Source organism: Nicotiana tabacum, chromosome 13, assembly GCF_000715075.1.
Source record: "Nicotiana tabacum cultivar K326 chromosome 13, ASM71507v2, whole genome shotgun sequence".
Taxonomy (NCBI): domain Eukaryota; kingdom Viridiplantae; phylum Streptophyta; class Magnoliopsida; order Solanales; family Solanaceae; genus Nicotiana; species Nicotiana tabacum.
The window spans coordinates 133,647,438-133,669,742 of NC_134092.1; the positions used below are offsets into that span (position 1 = coordinate 133,647,438).

Here is a 22,305-nt window from a genome sequence, read left to right on the forward strand (position 1 = left end):
CAATAATTGCACAAAAGTTGTCCGAAGCCCTTTGGGTCCATGTACGTATTGTTTATATGAACGACTGATTGTTACCTGTTGTAATTAGTATAGTCGACTTGATATGCTAATATGAACGACTGATTGTTAACTTCCTACGACTGAATGTTCAGATATGCTAATACGTACAACCTCACATGAATGAACGAACCTGTATTGTGAATTGAATGTTGGACATTATCTGTGAATGCTAGTTTGTAACTGCATTGTAAACAATTAAAAGAATCAAGCTAGGGCAATTCTGAAATTGAACTTTCAGAAGTTCAAAATGCCCTGATGCTACTATGGGTTTAGGGCAGTAATAATCAGGGTTTAACAGGGGGAGTCTGGGGTTTGAAAAGAACAGAAAACTTAGTTTAAATGAGCTGACAAGTAGGGTACTAATTTGGGATTAAACTAATACCAATGGGGAACAAGACACAAGAGTATGGGGTTTAAAATGAATACTAAAATGAGCCCATAACTCTTGATTAAAGAATAGGCCAGGCGTGGGGAACAAATGGCTGGCATCAAAAGATGCTTAGGCATGGGTTTAAAGGGTATGGGCAGTCTGCAAAATTGGCAGAATCCAGGCAGCTTGACTGCACTGGTGGTTTGGCTTATAAATAGGCCATTTTCAGAACTTAAAAGGGGCTGGAAATTTTAGTCTTGAGAGAGGTCTTGTGAGTTTAAAGAAAACTGAAAACATAAGGAAATTTCCAGTAAACACTGTAACCAAACACTGTCTGAAAGCTACATAGGAGTTCATATTGGTCAAGCTGTCTTGGCCAAGTTCTGTTGTTTGCACTGATTGAGCTGCTTGTGATTGTTGGACTGCTGGTGTTGCTGCATTGAACACTCTGTTACTTCTGTTGTTTCATTACTCTTTTCTGGGATTACTTGTTTGGTGCTCGACCATCCGCTGGTTTTCTTTGTTCTGGAAATTGTTGCTGGTTGTCTGTGGACTGTGGAAAACACTTGTGGTTGTTGGTTTGTTGCTGTGTTGTTGCTGTGTATCTGCTGTTGCTGTGTTTATTGCATACTGCCCAGCTGATCATTCCTTTCTTCTTTGTCCTCTATACCAGGTACACAACCAATGCACTGTCAAATGTAATTGGAACATTGAGCATGAATACAAAAAGAAAAGACCTGAAGTTGACTTTCATACATAGATTGTTACATTAGATATCATGTACTGTATAATAATTTTCATTCCTGTGTTGACAATAGAAGTAGCCTGCATGCCCAGTGTATATCAATATAGATTAGCTGAATGATAGTTTACATATGTATGCTGATAGGTGAAAAATATTCCCAATGAAATAGGTTGTATCTCAGACTTAGTTTTACTTTGTAATATGTCCTTTAATGTAGGCCAAGCATGAAAATCGTACTCTATTAATTAAGTTCTTTCCTTTCTGATAAACTGCTTCATATAACTGGTAAATCATGTTTTAAGACAAAGAACACGGAGACTGCAATCTCAACCTCACGAAGGTCGAGCCCGGGTCGAAACAGACCAAGCAGGCCTGCATCGAACGAACAATGGCCCAGGTCTGGTCCATCACGCATGGGCTGGATTTGGGCCCTTAATTTTTGCTCGGCCGACTGTGTACGTGGCCGTGCTTCTGATTTTGTGCAAGCACTCGGAACTCTGTATAGATAACTGGCAAGCATGTAATTAATTAGGGCTATCTACTGTTTTCAATTAGTAGAGACAAACGCAACAAGAAACGTAGTTGCTATAGGATATCCTTTTAAAATAAGGACGAGATGAGCCTCGACAAAAAAATAAAGAAAAACGCACAAATTGTGGGGCCCTTGTTAAATATATATATGTTGAAGCATTCAGTCCCTAAGGTGGGTCGTTTAGCAAATCTCACGACCTTCCCGGAATAATAACGCGATAGCCTCTTTAAGCGCGTACTTAATAATTTTACCTTCTTAAATTCGGGTGTGCATTTATGTGACCCAAATCCAAATCTCGACTGATCCGAAATGTGTTTCTAATCACGGGTACATTGATTGTGACGTGGTTCGAGATGCATGTCCATGACGTCGCAAATTCCTTTTAAAATAGAATGAGATGAGCCTCGCCAAATAAAAATACAAAATTGCGGGGCCCTCAATAAATATTTGCCTTAAAAATTGCTTAGATTTCGGGATGGACCGTTTAGTAAAATTCCACGGCCTTACCCAAAGTAAATGATACGCTAGTCGCTTTAGGCGCGCCTTTAATAATTTATTTTCCTTAAACTCGGGTGCACATTGATGTGACCTAAATCCAAATCTCAACGGAGTCAAAGTGTGTCGACGACCACGGGTACATTGATTGTAACGCGGTTCGAGATACATTTTCACAACGTTGCAATTCCTTGTAAAAATAATAATAATAATGATAAAAGCGGTTAAAAGTTAAATTTTGCACATAAGTTTACACTTGTATAAAATCAGATAATCAAGCCGAATATAACAGTTGAGCGACCGTGCTAGAACCACGGAACTCGGGAATGCCTAACACCTTCTCCCGGGTTAACAGAATTCCTTATCCGGATTTCTGGTGCGCAGACTGTAATATGGAGTCATTCTTTTCCTCGATTCGGGATTAAAATTGGTGACTTGGGACACCCTAAATCTCCCAAGTGGCGACTCTGAAATAATTAAACCAATCCCGTTTCGATTGTCCTTTAATTGGAAAAAACTCCCTTGCGCCCTCTCGGGTGCGTAAAAAGGAGGTATGACAGCACGAAAGGAACTTGAGGATTTTCAAGGGAAAACTAGGCAGAAGGAGGCCATTATACGGGTAATAGTAAGGGTGTCCATTCGATTTTTGACCCTTATCGATAATTAATTATCGATTATCGATTTGTACATATGCTTATCGTTATTGTTTCAATAAGGTTTCGATTTTTTTGATTTCGATTTATCGATTTTTGGGGCTTATCGATTCGGTTATCGATTACACCAATAAGAAAATTTGTGGGATTCCACAGAAAGTATATCGCTATAAACACGCCTAACTAATATGGACAAAAAGAAGCTAAAATAAGACGAACACCGTTTATAACATAAAAATTGTGTCAACAAGCACATGCAACGAAACTAAAGTAAGGGATCAAATGTATGCCACCAACACTCCAACGGTATAAAAAAAATACATCATCACAACTAATTCTATTTTCTATTAATTTGAACTTCATTTCCCTGAGCTTTAAATATGATCATTCCTTAAATGTGGTAGATGAAATAATAGGGCTAGGGACTTAGGGTAAAGGGAAGGGTATTATAGAATAAGGGTAATTTTTTTTTTTTTTTGTCTTTTTAGTATATCTTATCGGTTTATCGATAAACCGATAAGATATACTAAAAAGACAATTATATTTTTTACCCTTCGGTTTATCGATAAACCGATAACCGAAGAGGACAAAATCGAAATCAAAATCGATAACTCGATAAGAAAATTTTTTAAATCGAAATCGATAAATCGATAAACCAATAACAAATAATCGATTCGATTTATCGATAAACCGATTCGAATGCACACCCCTAGGCAATAGCATAGGAAATTCATAGTCGTAGAAGTAAATACAAGAAGTTAGATAGGAAATTACAAGAGATGAAGGAGTATCCTAGACTATGAGTTAGTAGTAGACTATTTGCTGTTTTTTTGTTTGTAATTAGGAGAAACAGAAGAGTATAGGACCTGGGGCATGATGTCGAAGATTTTAATGAACGAGAATTGTAAAGATTATACTTGGTTTGTGAACTAGAGATTAGCAAGTACTTATTATGTCCTGAAATGTTAAACTAAAATTTTTAATTACAGGACACTTTTGTCGTTAAAAAAATGAACTGAAAAATAGAAATTCAGAACGCACTGGCTAATTCCTAAATAGCAGCCCTTTAAAGTGGCTACCTTGTGTCATTTCTACCGAGTTATTTGAAGAATTGCTTTTGAAAGAAAAAACCATTGACATAGATTGAAGGGCGGTCAATTGATCACGTACATAGAGATTTTATATATATATATATATATATATATATATATATATATATATTAAATCTTGAACAATTAATACTTTTTAAACATATATATTAAATCTTGAACACTCTTAGCGAATTTTTGAAGGGGAGGCTTGGCTTAGCTGATAAAGTTGTTGTCATGTGAAGTTGCATACGATAGACCCTTGTGATCCTGTCATTCCCCGAACCCCGCGCATAGCGGGAGCTTAGTGCACGAGGCTGCCCTTACTCTTAGCGATGTTTACACACATTAATAGTTCCACCAAATACATATTATCACGTAATTTTGCCCGTCAAGGCTTAGGCATATTAAAAAAATTCCTCCACTGTGTCAATATGGACCTAACCACAATTTTAATTAGTAGCAGGGAGAAGAGTTGTTAGGCAGCCAAGTAATACAAAGTTGGTGGACGTGGATTATCAGATGAGTTTATGATTTCAGGGTGTTAAAATTGAGTTTTTCGGGTTGCTATTAATTGATTATTACTTCCTTTCGTTGTTCTTGAGATGAGGGTCAGTCGGAAACAACTTCTCCACCTTCATAAGGTAACGGTAAGGTCTACGTATACACTATCCTCCCCACCTCACTTGTGAGATTCCACTGGGTTTGTTGTAATTGTTGTTGTTGTAATCGTAAAACTCCTTAGAAATCTTGTATAGTTGTCTTGTAGTATAAGATTTGTTCTCGGTTATTGTATACATTATATATTGAACTATTGCGCCGAAGGTCTATCGAAAACAACCTCCCTACCTTCACGTTGATTCCTCTAAACTTTTCGGTTCAAATCCTTAGCAGGTTACCTGTGCGGACTCTTCTTCGATTCAAATGTATTTCAAAAGTTTGGAAGATATTAATCTCTGAACCTTACTTGAAGATGAATCATCTCAATCATGCCAAGAATAACCAAAATTCCCAAACACTTCTTATTACCCATAGATGCTCCAATGAGGATTTGGGTAAAGAAGCTGTTTCTAAATAGAAACTCGGCATCCTTTCCTCCAAGAACTTCCCACCTTGCTCTTGGGAAGACTCGAACTCACAATCTCTTGGTTGGAAGTGGAGGTTGCTTACCATCAGAGCAACCCCTCTTGTCCGTCGTTGATGTACAAAAACTTGATTTCCCTTCACACTGTCAACTAACGCATTGTGCGCTCTTATGTTATTTCGATGGCTTGTCTCTTATCCGTGTTCGGTTTGGCGATGAAGTTAAGGAACTTTTTCTATGGAATCCGTCCACAAGAGAATCAATAGTACTTCCCAATCCAGAATTTTTACCGAAGGGATCCAATTTTTACGGATTAGGATATGACTCAACTAGTGATGACTATAAGATTCCTACGATTGGCATGTATAGGCCTAATCGTCCCCAAGTTCTCACGCTGAATAGTGGCTCCTGGCGAAAAATTGATGAATATCCTTGCTATACTAGCAATGTGTTCTTTGGTATGGACTCTTTGGCATTTGTACATGGGGCATTTCATTGGATCATTTCCAATGGTAATTATGTGATTTCATTTAGTATTTCAATGTACGGAAAGATACCTTTGGCAGAGCGAATCTACAACAACACAACAACAACAACAACCCAGTATAATCCCACTTAGTGGGGTCTGGAGAGGGTAGTGTGTACGCAGACCTTACCCCTACCCTGAGGTAGAGAGGCTGTTTCCAAATAGACCCCCGACATCCTTCCCTCCAAGAACTTCCCACCTTGCTCTTGGGAAGACTCGAACTCACAACCTCTTAGTTGGAAGTGAAGGTTGCTTATTGGGAGGAATGCTTTGCGCTTATTCTATTGGTTATGTTAATTATAAGGGGAGAGACACTTTTAAGGTATGGGTTATGAAAGACTATGGTGACAAGGAATCTTGGACTGAATTGTATACTATAGGACGAAGACAACAACAACAACAATAATAATTCAGTATAATTTCATTAGTGGGGTCTGAGAGGGTAATGTGTACGCAGGCAGAGGCGGATTTAGGGGGCGCAAGGGTGTTCACCCGAGCACCCTTCGCCGAAAAATTCCACTGTATATATAAGGCAAAATTTATTTTTTATCTCTATATATTAAGTTTTGAACGCTCTTAACACCATCCAAAAGTGTAGTTTAGTGGTTAAGGGGGTTCAAAATCTACATAAGGTCATGAGTTCAATTCCTACTAGCTACAAAAAAATTTTTTTGAACCCCCTTCGTGGAGATCCTGCCTCCGCCACTGTAAGCAGGCCTTACCTCTACCCTGAGGTAGAGAGGTTGTTTCCAATAGACCTTCAGCTCACTCCATCCAAGAACTCTCACATTGAATTGTATACTATACGAGACACTAATTTTTTCTTAACCATACCAAGATATAAGTTTGCAGATGGTGAAGTACTACTCTAATGGAAAAATTGTAAAATTTTATCGGCTGTATTTTACACATCCAGATGACCATTTGAATTATGGCCTCAATTTGAAGCTCATCAACAAGGATTCGTTTTTACAGAAAGCTTGATCTCTCCAAAATTACTTACTTAGTATTTGCTTATGTTTGATAGAAACAATTTTCTTTTCTTGTTACTTAGTATTTGCTTATGGTACTTAGGTTTTATTACATTAGCAAGGTGGTACTCACCTTGAACAAGGTAGAAAACTACTACACTTTTCCTAAGAGATTATACAGCATTTCTATTATTCTCTATTATACTTTTGGAGTGTCACAGATTTCAATTGGACCTGTGTTCCATCCTGCATTTCCAATTACAATAAAAGGGCACCCGGTGTACTAAGCTTCTGCTATGTGCGGGGTCAGGAGAAGGGCCGAACCATAAGAGTCTATTGTATGCAGCTTTACCTTGTATTTTTGCAAGAGAATGTTTTCACGGCTCGAACTCGTGACCTCCTGGTCACATGACAGTAACTTTATCAGTTACGCCAAGGCTCCCCCTCGCATTTCGAGTTGCAATAATCTCCCAAAAGTTTTACTTAATCATCAACTGAGGTAAAGAACATACAAGTATGTCTCAATTGGGTATACTGTATTTAGCGATGTTTTTGTTGTATTAGGGTAGGTTGCCTACATCACATCCTCTTGGGGTGCGGCACTTCATCGGATCCTATGTGAACGCGGGATACTCTGTGCACGGGTTGCCTCTTTTTTGTTGCATTTAGCACAGTAGAAAAGTATAGAACCATTGCTCCTTTTTTTTCGGGCAAGTTAAATATTTGGCTGGTCGGTAAAAAATAATTGTATTTGCTAGACAAATATATACAAAAATATACATTCATCATGTAAAAAAATATGTATGTAATACATTAATATACAAAAAATTTATTATTTTCTGGAGCGACTAGTTTTTCCTCTCTTTTTTTCCTTCTTGTAAATTTTGTACTAAAACTCTTCTTCGCAGGAGCCTAAACTGTACGGAAAAGTACTCGCAGTATTATGTGAAGATATAATAATAATTTTGTCCCTCTCATCCTGAGCAAAGGATTGATTGGTTCTGTTTCAGTTTAGATTAAATCTGAATCAACCCGAACTATGAACATTCCCTGATCCAAATCATTTTTGGTTGGTCATATATCATATATGATTAAGGAGATTCAATGTCCCATTCAAAAGGCAAACAAGGTGTCGTTTCTTACGGACATCAACTTAAATGCTCAACTCAAATTGAAAATGCCAATTAAAAACAAACAAACTTTGGCAATTTGAGGACCAAAATAATTGTGGTAGAAAATGAGAGAAAAATTAGAATTAAAAAGATGAATATGATCACACAAATACCATAAATGGTGATCTTAGTATTCATGATTCATAACATAACATAACATAACATAAACAATATGTAGCTAGTGGTAAGTACTTATCAATTCTTCAAAATCGAAATTGTATACTAGTACTTACACTTTTATGAGGATTCTAAGACACGATCATCCGTCAAAGAAATATCCTTAGGCCTTAAGTGTACAACTTTGTAGCTTGTGTTACCTATATAGGGTAGAAAAAAATGCTTTGCATAAATATCTCAATGTCCAAAATAAAAAGAACGAGGAGAAAAATCAACGAGGCGAGTATTCTCGAAGAGAAAATCGTGACAAAAAAAATGTGAGGAGAATTCTAAACTCGAGATATGCAAAATAAAAAGACTCCTTGGGAGATGGTTCTTTGTTTTAGGTCTTGATAGATTTTTCTATCGATTGAGGTTATTACGGTGGATGATTAAATCTCTTCCTGTAATAAGAGGTAACATGTTCGAGTCCTGAAAATAGAATTATCTTTAATAGGAAGCGTTTTATTCACAAAATGAAACTTTTCGAAGCGAATATAAATTATTCGGGTTCCAAAGCGGATAGTTGATACCGGGTGAAAAACCACCCTCTCAGTTTAGTGGTAAGAGTTGTTGAGTGGTTAGATAGACTCTTTCAGAGATGCTACTACTAGCATATCATTCTTGGTATCTTGTACTACTAAAATATTACTATTTCATTGTATAATTGAGATTGGCTTATTTTATTTTGAGTGTGCCAACAACAACAATAATATTACATTATTTTAATTAAACTTAGTTTCATGATTAATGCTGCATATTCTACTCAAGAATCATGCCATACTTTCTGAATATATTTGTTTTATTTGAGGTAAGTTGATCTTGCTCTGATATAGAGATGCAATTCTAATCTTAGAGGTCATTTGGCTGGTGGAATTAGGGATTACAATCTCGAGATAAAATAAGGTAATTTTACGGGATATTCTTGTCTATTTCATCCCGATAACCAAACAACCCCTTAATGTTTGGAGGCTTGTGCATAGGGCTGCCCATCATTTGATAATATTGAATTACCGTACCGAAAGCAAAAATTTTGGTATTTAATATTCGATATTTTGGTATTCGGTATGATATTTGGATTAATTTTTAAAAAAAAAGTTGTATTAGGTATGGTATTTGATATTTTAAAATAAAATACCTAAATATTGGTCTTGTGCCTATATATATATATATATATATATATTATACAATATACATATTATTAATTATAAGATAAATATAAAAAATCTAAAAATTTATTTTTCTTTATTCTCTAAGCTCATCAATTTCCAAGCAAGTAACAAGACATTTCTAATGATCAAATTTATTTCTTTATGTATAGTTTTCACTCTCCGAGTTGATATTTGCTGGTTTTGGACAAAACTTTTGTCAATAAACTTTTTTAGTTTTGCACTTTTGAGTATTTTAATTAAGAATATTATAATTTATGATTCTATCGCACTAGTTAGTATTCAAACCGAATAAATCAAAATTACTAAACCGAAACCGAAATGATAAAAATCGAACCATATCGAATTTAATTAGGTACGATATTCGTATAGCATTTTAAGAAATCGAATATCGAAAATATCGAATCGAAATATCTAAATACCGGACCGGACCGACCGACGAACACCCCTACTTGGGCAGGAAGAGCCTACCATTGCAGAAGTGCCACTACTAGCAAGTTTTCCTTGGTTTGATTTTTAGAGCCATTTAACGTAACTAATATACACTGACAATAAAAAATTAGCCAATTACATGTAATGCTTTGCAATACGTAGTCGTGAATTTATGTGTATTTAAGTTAAATTCTTTTTTGCGTAGTTCAAGATTTCTACGATCTATAAAAAGTACTTCCATCTTTAAAACTTGACCAAGATTTCTAAGATTTGACGGATTCAGGATTCAGACTCTATAGATTTAATCTATAAAGTATTTAGCGTTAAATCTATTATATTCTTAAAGTTATGGGTATATACTTAATATTTATTGTACTTTTAGCAAATTTTTTATACGTAAATTTATGTTCCGTATTTAAAATATTAAATTCAGATGAACCCGATACTCCTACCAAAATGTGAACCGACCAAATGTTGATAAGCTCCATCTTCATTAAATCGGTTTTATACCAATTAATAAATGGTTGATACTCGCTCCTCAACGGAGGGAAATAATGGTTACCATATATTCAGCTCTGTTTCATTTACACGCCCCTAAATATTAAATAGGAAAAGTTTTTGACTATTTTATTTTTATTTATGTCTTAAGATATAATCTTTCTTTTAATATTTACTCATAATTAAGGTATTTGTAGTCTTCAATAATAATTAACATTAGGACAAAATAGAAAAAAATTAAAAGGAATTTATTTACTCTTGAACCTTTATAATAACAAGTAATTTGAGACAACTAATTTAAAAACCACATTAGATAATTTGAGACAGAAGGAGTATTATTCATCATTTTAGTTCTTGATTGGAATATGTATCCATCCATAGCCTTTACTAATAAGTTAGGACAAAAAGGAGTTGCTCAGATGGTCAGCAGCCCCTCATCCACAACCCCGAGTTATGGGTTCGAGTCATTAAAATAGTAATAATTTCAACAAAAGGGAATCAACCCCTATCTACAACCCCGGGTTATGAGTTCGAGTCATTAAAATAGTAATAATTCCAATAAAAGGGAATCATAAGGAAATAAAAGGGGGAGGGGGGGGGGGGAATTCAAAAAAATCAAAGTAATTTTTTTTTAAATAAAACTAATAATTTAGAATTAAAGAACAAAAATTAAGTACTACCAGATTAAAGTAACCTGAAAATTAGAATAAGAGTTTGCTATAACCAAATTAAATGCACTGATAGTATAAAGAATTTATACATTATTATTGTATTTAACTTAAATAAAAAAAAAATCAAAAACTATAGAAGTACTCATTTTCAACATTTATGTTGACTTATTTCAATAGTAAGAATTGTTGAACAACCAATTGACTCTACTTTCTTGGTAATTTCTCCACGCAGACCATTTTTTAGGTTTTATTTTGGACTTGGCCTCCACCAACCAACTAATTGTATCCATAGACTTCCATTAACGGCTGCTACAATCTTATTTAATTGGTTTATAATTGTAGAGCTAGTTTAGGATTATTTAGTCGGAGGTCTCGAATTCGAATTATTAAATTAAAAACTTTTTATTAGGAAATACTTCGAGGTAAATTCGAATTAGGCTGATTAGTGGGCTCCGATTATTGAATAATTAAAAGAAAAGGTAAATATAGCATGAGTTAGCCAGTTTTTGGATTGGTTATTGAAAAATAGCAAGCGTTTGCAAAATCATTGAAAAATAGTTATTATTTTGCTGCAACACGGAAAGTTCCAGCACAATATATTGGAGATTGGTGCACCTGTGTATGAACTTCCAGTATATTATGCTGGAACTCCAACACGCGAAAAGTTCTAGCATAATATACTGGAGACTGGAGCAACTTTGTATGAACTTCTAGCATATTATGCTGGACCGGTATATTATACTGGAACTCCAGTATATTATACTAGATAATATACTGAAGTTCCAGTATATTATACTGGAATTTCAGGATATTATACTGGAATAATTTTCGGATTTTGAACAGTATTTTTTTTTCAAATTTATCTTTACATAAAAAGTGGCTAAATTTCGATTACTTTTGAAACTGTGACTATTTTTTAATTATCACTTGTAAATCTGGCTATTTTTGAATTTCTCCCCAAAAAAAATCGAACAATAAAATAATTTTCCTAAGGTGTCAAATTATTTTGTCGAGGCCAAATTTAAATATGACTTCCTAATAAATTTTCCTTGGATTTTAAGGTATTTGAAAGACGTTTTCATCCATAGCCTCGCCTTGCCTCCATCCTCATTTACACTTGTCTCTCATGGAAATAATCATATTATACTATTTGAGAAATAATACTATGCCTTTTCAAAAATATTTAAATATAAATTTGTGATTTACAATCCCTTTATATATTTTTGATATAAAATTTTATTAAAAGAGATTTACGAAATCAATAATCGAGTTCACGTTGAATTACGTTAAATGACTTCAATCCTTCAACTCCAAATGTCATTTCATTTTTTAAGGAGTAGCTATTTTTGTTTGGCTATAAAAAAACAACTAGCAAAATTATGCAAATAGAAAAATTAAATTATTTGGCCAAAACAATAATGAGATGTTTAAGTTAGCCTAATTAAACATGGTTCCTGAAAGTATATGCTTAATAAACATAATTAGGGGACCAGACCAATGTATTTAACTAACAAAACAGTTACTAATATTTAAATCCTGTACTTTTCCAACCCATATTAGTTATTATCTTGAAAATAACTTTTTGTTTAGTCATAAAAAGACTACTACTTGGACTAATATGGAAAGAATTCATTGAGTTGTTCCAAATATAACTCTTAGGGTCATTTGGTTAGGAAACAAAAATCTCATGATTAATTATCCCGATATTAGTTATTCCGGAATTAGTTATCTCACCATCCTATAGGCATAAAAAAAATACTACAAATCGGGATAACTAATCGAGGGTTTAGTTATACCATAATTTTATCCCAATCAAAAAAGGGATAAACTCATCTCAAATTTAATCCCGAAAATAATTATCCCTTATCCCTCATACCAAACGAGCCATTAGGGGTCGTTTGGTTGGAAACAAGTTATCCCGGAATTAATTATTCAGGAATTAGTTATTCCACCATCCCATGGGGATAAATAAACACTACAATATCAGAATAACTAATCCCGGGATTAGTTATACCGCAATTTCATCCGAACCAAACATAGGGTAAACTTATTTTAAATTTAATCCCATGATTAATTATCTCTTATACTTTGTACCAAACGAGTCCTTTGGGGTCATATAGTTAGATAACAAGTTATCTCATGATTAATTATCTAGGGATTATCTCATGCTCTCATAAGGATAAAAAAAATATTATAATCCCGGGATAAGTTATCCCGGGATTAGTTATATCATAATTTTATCCCAACCAAACACGAGATAAACTCATCTCAAATTTAATCCCGAAATTAATTATTTCTTATCTCTCGTACCAAACGAGCACTGAGAGCCGATGCATGTTGACTTATACATTTCACTCAACAATTTTGCGTAGAATTTTCCCTTGGTATTTATCCTTTTCCATTTTTTTCCCCCGATAATTTACCTGTGGTGCTTTTTTGTTGGCTACATGGAAAATAAAACTGTCTACTAACATTATTTTTGACTTATTAATACGTAACAGCAGTCTTAAATATGTCATGGCTTAGAACAAATTTATTAATTGAAATTTGGAATTCCAAAAAGAAACAAAAAACAAAGTCAAATTCGTCAGGCATAGTTTGAACAAAAGAGATAAATCGTAATCATAATGAATTCAAATGTGGCATACAAAATCCCAAAATGTTAGTTTATCAACTAGAGTCTTGTCTCTGTTTGAAGACCTTGATTTACACTTTGACCAAGTCAAGTTTCAATTTTATTAATATAAAATAGTAAAGGACAGTCTAGTGTATTAAACTGCTGTTATGCGCGGGATCCGGAAAAGAATCGAACTATAAGGATTATTAATATAATGGTGGTGTATGAGTTAATTTGCACTATTTTATCGGATATCCACCATAATAAAAATCGGATAATTTTACTCTATAAGATGTAAGTAAATGAAAAAGAAAATACTTAATATTTATTTTTATCTCTGCTAGAATTTGATATTCCAATTTTTTAGGTTTACATCCATTTTGTTGATCACTATGCCAAGTTCCAAGCTTTTCTTTTATTGCCTATTGCTGTGTAAAAGAAAAACAAATTTAATCAGCTGAACTTACATGTTTAACATATAAAATATATATATATGATCAACATAGGCAGATTTATAATTTAAACTCTATGAATTCTGTTTTTAATGTTTTAGCATTGAACCCATTATATTTTAAAAGTAATGGGTTCATATATACTATTTTTGCAACTTTAATGAATTTCTAAACATAAATTTTTACTATACGTCGAAAGTTATGGGTTCAATTGAACCCGTTGCATATATACTATATTCGCCCCTAATGATCAACTATTATATATACACCACTATTAGATTTAAAGGTAAATTCAGAATTTAAATTTAATAGATTCAAATTTAATTTGTAGTAAACTCATTATATTGTTCAAACTATTGGTTCATATAACATTTATTATAATTTTAATAGGTTCTTACGTACATATTTATACTTTATATCGAAAATTATAAGTTGGAATGAAATTATAAACTCTAGGTTACATCTTCTTCTGTGATTTATCAAATGATTATTAAATTTCCTTTTGAATAATAAATATTACAAAACTCATGTGCTTATAAATGGACTCATGGCCCTCCCTTCCATGCAGTGGAATGCTGGATGTTACGATATTTATTTATCAATTTTTTCTTGGCTTAACGCAATAAGATAAGATCTTGTCAAGTGATTTTGGTGACAAATTTCAAAACCCTAAATTGGATTTTGACTTGGAAATTGTAACATGTAAAAGCGAAAATGACTCCGTCCGGTTCAAAATAAGTGATTTTTTGGTTGTTTTCACATATATTAAGAAATTCACCTTTTAACATTAATTAGCAATGAAATTGACCATATTAACATTTACTATCTCTTCACATAAACACTCCTAACACATACTCCAACATTAATTACTCCAAGAGCAATGTAGGAAAAAAATAATTAATTTATTCTTGAAATTTGAAAAAATTACTTATTTTGAACTACAAGAAAAAAACCAAAAAAATCACTTATTTTGGACCGGAGGAAGTATTTTTTTTAAGACTCCTTTATGTTAATTTTCTCCCAAATGACCTCAACCACGGGCGAACGTAGAAATTCAGATATGGCTTTAATCGAACCAAATAACTTTTGTTTGAACAATATATTTATGTTAAAAAATTGTTAAACATGTACACGTTAAATTAAGAATTAAATTGTTAGTGCTAAAATCGTCGTTCTACAATTTAAAATTTATAAAATTAAAATCCTGGCTATTCCCTAACAGTCCGTTAGTATTAAACCTAATAGCCAGTGGCGGATCCACATGCTAATTTTGGGTGCTCAAGCACCCATTATCTTTGACAAGATTTAGTAAATGTGTATAGCTAATTATAAAAATATTTAGATAAATATTGGGTGAGCACCCATAACTAAACTTTATTTTTCTTTTCTTTTCGAATTTTTATCAGTGAGCACCCACGACTTTAAAATCCTGGACCCGCCACTGCTAATAGCAAGCATTGTTCTGGCTTCTATTATATGTTTTTAAGCTCCCGTTTGACCAAAAAATTTGGCTTCGTTTTTTCAAACCAAATTTGTTTATGAAATATGATCATGTTTAAGAGGGGGATCAAAAAATTTTAAGTTCCCAACAAAAAACTGGTTTAGGGTAGTTTTTTGGTGAAATTTTTTCTTCCTCTCACAAAACTTCAACTTTTCTTCAAATAAAATACATGTCCAAACATAACTTCAACTTTCAAAATTTATTTTTCAACACAACTTCAAAAACTATTTTTTCAGATTTCTATTAAATTTATGTCCAAATGCTAGCTAAGTGGTCAATAATTAAAAAAACTTGTTTGAGCAGTCACTTCAAGGACATAAGTTAAGTTGCTAGATGTTTTAAAGAACTAAAAATTAATTGAACTAACATGATTCTAATATTCCCAACAAAATTATATGAAATCAGCTAATTCACTATTCAAAATTCGTTCGGCCTTTATTTTCTCGTCTATTGATGCAGGGCTTTACCTGCTAGTTCTACTATACCAACCATCTATTTCGTATTTCGTATTCTGTATTTCATATCTCTTATATTGTTGTTATTTTATTATGCATTTTTATGGTACTAATATATCGGCTCCTGTTGCTTTTTTTGAGCCGAGGGTCTCCTGGAAACAGTCTTTCTACCCTTCAGGGTAGGGGTAAGGTCTGCGTACATATTACCCTACCCAGACCCCACTTGTGGAATTATACTGGGTCGTCGTTGTTGTTGTTGTTGTGAGTGCGCCTAACTCGAATATTTTACAATACGCTTTTACCACTATACCAAAGGCCATGACTAATTTATGTTTCTTTTGAAATTCCTAGTTATTTATTTTAAAAAGTTTTACCAAAAAAGGTAGGAAAGCATTAGAAAGAAAAAAAAAAACTTTGCTTGGAGTTTAAATAGTTGTGTAAAAAGGAAGCAGAGTGCTAAATAATGGAAAGAACAAATTCCCTTAGGCTAAAGACTCAAAAAGGAAGAATAATTTAAAGGCAATTTTGGACTCAATTCTCTTAGTATATCTCTTTTTTAAGCTTTAATCCAAGCTAACTTTAACAACTTCTTCACCACTTTCTCCAAAAAAAAGATAAATAATAAAAATAATAATAAAGGGAAACGTGTTTTTTTTTGTGGGGGGGGGGGGGGGAGGGGTGAAATTCAGCAAATAAATTAAAGATAAATGGGGCTGTCTTTAACTTATACTCCATCTGTCTCATATTAACAGTCGTGATTACTAAAAATAGTTGTCTTAAATTATTTGTCATTTTAAAAATTCAATACAAATTGATAATTTTTCCCCCCTTTTTTACTCTTAGTAATAATTTTTCTTGAATGGAGATAACATATATATAGAATAAGTATTCAATGAATAGAGATTATATCTTAAGACATAAATTAAGGTAGAATAATCTAATTCCCTTTTTAATTAATATTATTTCTTAAGGGGCGTGTAAAAGAGAAACACGACACATAATATGAGACAAATTGAGTATTATAATATCCAAAAATGAATGTTCTCTCTTTGTGGCATTTAATAGTGCAAAATTGCACGAATTTAATGTGGAAATTAAATCCTCCCTTTTTGTGTATAAAGTTAAACTTGTTAATGATGGAAATGTAAAGTCTCAAACAAAAAATGCAACAATAAGAGGGATTTTTAAGTGCAAAGGAAAACAACCATAGTTAGATTTGAGTTTTTGGCAAAAATCATCCTTAAATTATAGCTCAAAGCAAGGGTACATCCTTGTCTTATCCTAGTAAACAAAAATCATCCTTATACTATTTAAAAAGTTGCAAGAATCATCTTTCCGTTAAATAAATAAGACAACACTTGATGGGAATTGAGGAGTAGTAAGGAATGATAAAGAGTGAAATTCAGTCACCCTCTCCGCTTTCTTTTCTTGAGAAGAATGCTCTGGTCTGGCATAAATGCCACTAGGTCATCTATGATTTGCATCTGCAAGAATGAAGGACAGAAGATTGGAAAACTAAAAAGAAAGCCAGGGCGTCCGGTGGATGAAGTCTACCTTTGTAATGTCAGGCTGAAAAAGGGGGGATATCACTAGAGAGTCGGGAACTTTCACTGCAACTGAAGAGGCTCACAGTCACAAAAACTAACAGCATCATCAAAAGACCATGTCCATCACGTGCCTTTTCTCCTCAATTTTCCAATATTGTCCCTCCTACCCAATCGACTTTTCCAAGAACGTGTTGACCGTCTTCTTTTTCCTTCTTAATTTTTGTTAAGGATGTACCCTTGGTAGTGGGGATGACACTTATATTTAGCCTTATATTTTTTTTCCGTTACAGTGATATCCGGACTAGCTTGTTCACATCTCAATTAATTTATAGAATATTTTCTTCCTTCTACCAGATATCGAGTAACTTTATTCACAAAAATTTGGACATAGTGACGACCCAGGAATTTGAAGGTCGGGAGTGTATTTTTGTATTCAATCAAAATCTACTTTGTATATAGGGTGTCACTACTAATATATCAGTATTTTCTAAAAAACATATACATGGATTCATGAAAATTTTGTCGAACTTTCCGGTTGTCGGTGAACCCTCTCTTAATAACATAGATCTGCCTTTACTTGGACAGATAAAAAGAAATTATCTAGTATTTTTATCTCTACTATTTGAACCTAAAATCCCATAATTATCAACTCATTTCATCCAAAAGCATAAAACAAACTAAAGCTAAAATTAAAATGGAGATAGATATTATCCTCCTAGCTTAGCTCACTGGGATTTTTTTTTCCAAGTGTCCCTAAATAAGTATTAAACTAGAAAATGCCAAAATGTATATGATCATCTCTAAATTAAATAATTTTTTTGGATTAAAATAGTAGTAGTAGATAATAGTACTCGTGGTAGATAATTATATCACATCACGAAATTGAAAGTTTTCCTATTTGGATTATTGAATATTTTACATTGATCACATCAAACGTACTATTGAATCAAGAAATTCAATAGAGTTGGTAATGTTAGTATCACCAAACCCACATTAGTATTTGGTACAATTATGTACACTATTATAATCAAGTTCACAGCAAAAATATTTCAATTAAATATAAATAAAAAGGAGAAATAATCAAATTTGCCTTTTAATATCCGCAGTTGAATAAATTAGGAGTAAATTGTAACGGAGAAAGTAAGTATTTTTTTCTAACTAGTCCAAGAATTAATAAACAAAGTTGCGCGATACTTAGCTAGCGTTTGGACATAAATTTGAGTAAATTTTAAAAACGAATTTTTGAAGTTGTGTTGAAAAATAATTTTTGAAAGTTGAAATTATATTTGGACATGCATTTTATTTGAAGAAAAGTTCAAAATTTTCTGAATGGAAAAAAAAAAATCACCCAAAACTGTCCTAAACTAGTTTGTGGGAACTTGAATTTTTTTTTTAATACAAAATATGATCATATTTCATAAACAAATAATATTTTTAAATTTCTTTTAAAAAAAGAAACCAAAATCTACGGCCACACCTCAACATAGAGTTTTCCTATTAGGCCCTTTAACTAAATCACATCTATACCAATTAGACACTTTGTAGTGACATAATTGAGTGTGTGGGGATCGAAGACGTGTGAACATGAGAAAAAGGTTGTTGATTATTATTATATTCTAATAACTTTGACATGAACCCATCATTTTTTCTCTTAATTTTTTTTAAAAATAAAGTTTAGTGTACATGGATCTGACTATTTTTATTTGGCATGCTTGTTCTCTTTACATGACACTTGTAAGCCACACCAACTTAGACGAGGAATAGAGAGAATAGCGTGATATTTCAGTAAAATCGAAACAAGAAGAAGTGAGATGAAGTTGAACGGAGGAAATTTTCAGCGGGCTTTTTAGGATACTAAGTCGCCAGAGGACGGTCAGGTTTTCCATTTTCTGAAAATGAGTTCAATTTGTTTGGGGGGTTAATTCTATAAGGTCGAAATTTTTAACGTGTTAGAGGCAACTGTAATACACACATTTAATTTTTATAAAACTTTTTCTCAGATGGTCTACAAAGTGTCTAATTGGCACAAATATGATTTTAGTTGAACGTCCTGATAAGAATAACTCTGTGTTTAAGTGTTCAAACGACAAAAAAGACCAAATTTAAGGGTCCAGTTATGTATTTTGCTTACAAAAGATAAAATTGAACAATTTCAAACAATGAGCCAACCAATTCAAATCTTTTTCAAGAGGCGGACCTATCTCATAAAGAAATAGATCAAAAAATTCTCACACACACATATATATATATATATATATATATAGAAAATAGTAATATATAAATAATTACACTTCTTTATACAAAATAAATTTTTGGTTAAATATAAAAGTTCAGGCACGACCTTCAAATTCTGCCTCTATAGAGAGGACACAAAAAAACCAGTACATGAGTGTCTGAGTCATTCCTGGCAAGATGACAAAATTTTGAAAAGTGTCGTCCTTTGTTTCCTCGAGCCAAATGAACTTTTTATATATAAAAAAAAAATACTCAAAAGTAAGAAAATAAAAGGACAATAGTTTTGAATATTCAAAAATCGACACCAAAAGTTGCAGAAAATTATTTTTAGACCAATATTATTTTCTATGGCCTAGAAAAAAGTTCAAACCTTTCTCTATATCCAAGAAATTTCAAGAATGGCCGACGTTTTTTGTCACTGTTCAAAATACAGACTTCAAACCGTCCATAGATGACCTAAAATTCCCTAGCCACTTTTGGCCATTAAACAAATAAAATTCCAATTTAACCTCTTTCAAAAAACTAATTATTTACAAAAATGTTCCCTTTTTTAACAAAAAGAAGGAAATGCTGATACCTACACTATCTTGCCACTTTATAATCAATAAAATCCAAGAAAAAAACATATAAAATTATATAGTTAAAGTTTAAACTACACCCATAAGCAACTTTTAACCAATAGGGAAATAAAACATTTTCTACAAAATGTAAAATGAAAATTACCCATAAATTATAAAGTGGAAATGAAGTTGGCAAAAAGTAAACCTAAATATTTCTTGGAATTAACATAAAAAAATTTATTATTTTAATCTAAACTACTCCTTAAGCAACTTTTAACCACAAGGGAGAGAACAAAGATTATACAAAATGTGAAAATAAGAAAAAACCAATGAAGGTGATCATTCAAAACTACTACCCATATTTTACATTGTGAAGTAAAAGGGTATTTTACAGACCCCCAAATGAGGAACAACAAGAAAAAAAAATTAAAAATTAAAAAAAAGAACTAATATGAGATTAAGTAGAAGGGAAAATGGCAAAAAAACAAACTAAATATTTCTTGAAAATTACCTTCAAAAAATATTTTTTTAGGTCCAAACACTCCAAATCTTTTCTCCAATAAAACTAACAAACTTTCTAACTGAACCTTTTTCACCTCCCTCTTCTCCACCACTTTCATCTTCATCGCCGCCGCTATGGTTGCCGGAAGTTTCCTCCACCGGGTCGGACTCAATTGACCCGGCCGGAACAGACCCGTTTATGTTCAAATTTGACTCAGATGATGTCGTTTTTAGCTCAACAGAACCACTACTAATATTAGAGCCTTTGTTTTTATTTCTTCTTTCTTTTTTGCTTTTTTCTTTTTTGCTTTGTAAACCTTCTTCATAAGCATCAAGAATCTCATGAATAAGTTGACGGTTAGGTGATAAATCCCATTTCACCCAATAACTCATGTAACAGCTAAAACAGTCGCAGTTAAAAGAAGCTGGATGGTCAGCAACGCCGCCAACGCCGCCGCTAACGGCAGCGCCACCTTTTGTTCCACCACCGGAAGATGTTTCAGTAGCTGAGTTGGGTATCTTTAATTTGTGGGTATTTCTCCGATTTCCAGAAAACTCACCGGAAAGTACACGTTCAGCTCCTCCGCCGCCGCCAACGCCGCCGCACACGGCGGAGCTACCACTTTTTGCACCAGAAACTGCGGTTTCAGAAGCCGAGTTGGGTGTTTTCAACTTGTGGGTGTTTCTCCGATTGGTGGAAAAGTCGCCGGAAAGTTTGCCGGAGCCGGTAGAACAAGAAATGAGATAAGCTAAAACTTCTTTATCTTCTTGAGATAAAGCAGCAGCAAGAGTTAAAATAGCAACTGGTAAAAAAGAAAGATGGTCAGAAACCAAAGGAGGAGTTGGATGAACTGTACCTTTTCTATAAAGTTTCTTCATAATTAATGAAAAAATGGAGTTTTTTTTTTTGAGAGAGAGTTTAGAGAGGGTGGGGTAGTTGAGTAGGGTGGGTGGGTGTAAGGAAGATTGAATTGAACTAAAGAGAATGAGGGTTTGTGGGGACTTTGAAGAGTTTATGGTAAGAGAAAAAAGAGCATAGAAATTGATTACATAATTTTATATGACTTAGTAAAAATAAAAGGAAAAGGACATTGGGGGTAGGGTTCATCTGTGGGACAGTGTATTTTACAGAATTTAGGGCATCAATTTCTAAGAATTTTGATTTTTTTTGTTGGATTTTGATTGGTTAATAGTGGGGGCTATTTGATGGACCCTACTTATTACAGAATCTAATGATCAAATTTTCCCTCTTTTTCTCTCACTTTCCGAGAAGAGATGAAGTTAGTAGAACAAATCTAAGAGATAAATTTAGGCAAAAAAAGGTAAAAAAAAATTGGATTTTAGTTGCGATATTAGAGCAATTAATCTTAGCATATATATGTATTAGATAATAGCGTAATTGATTAATTATATAAGAAAAAAATAATTTTTGCATAAGTAATATAATATTTGGTTGAAGATAATTCTTAACAGTTGCGAATACAAAATTTCTGCTAATGGAATTAAAAAAAGAAAAAGTTAAAAAATTACAATAAATTATGGCATATGAGAATTGAACCAACAACCTAATAAAGATTTTAAATCACTAAGATATGTTTTTGGGATATGTCAAAAAGATTCAAAATATAATATATAAAAGTAAAAATTAGATTTTGTCTTCTACGTACAGTGTAATTTTCCGCGCGAAGGAGGTTCAGGTGAATCTCTTTCTGCTCCTATTTCGTAATAACCCTATTAAGTTGTGAAAATTCATATATATATATACGAAATAAAAATATATATTAATAATACAAAGATTAAGCTATTTAAAGATAA

General features: G+C 32.9%; 1 protein-coding gene across 1 annotated transcript; it reads right to left on the bottom strand.

Moving 5' to 3' along the window:
• Window positions 1-20,305: 20,305 nt before the first annotated feature.
• Window positions 20,306-21,505, bottom strand: LOC107803260 (uncharacterized). Its single transcript, XM_016626941.2, has one exon. It carries the CDS (start codon window positions 21,367-21,369, stop codon window positions 20,518-20,520), a length of 852 nt encoding a protein of 283 aa, XP_016482427.1. The 5' UTR covers window positions 21,370-21,505; the 3' UTR covers window positions 20,306-20,517.
• Between the last annotated feature and the right edge of the window lie 800 nt (window positions 21,506-22,305).

Excerpts from the sequence above, each read along its gene's own strand:
- LOC107803260 (XM_016626941.2), bottom strand. The coding sequence starts at position 21,369 with ATGAAGAAACTTTATAGAAAAGGTACAGTTCATCCAACTCCTCCTTTG.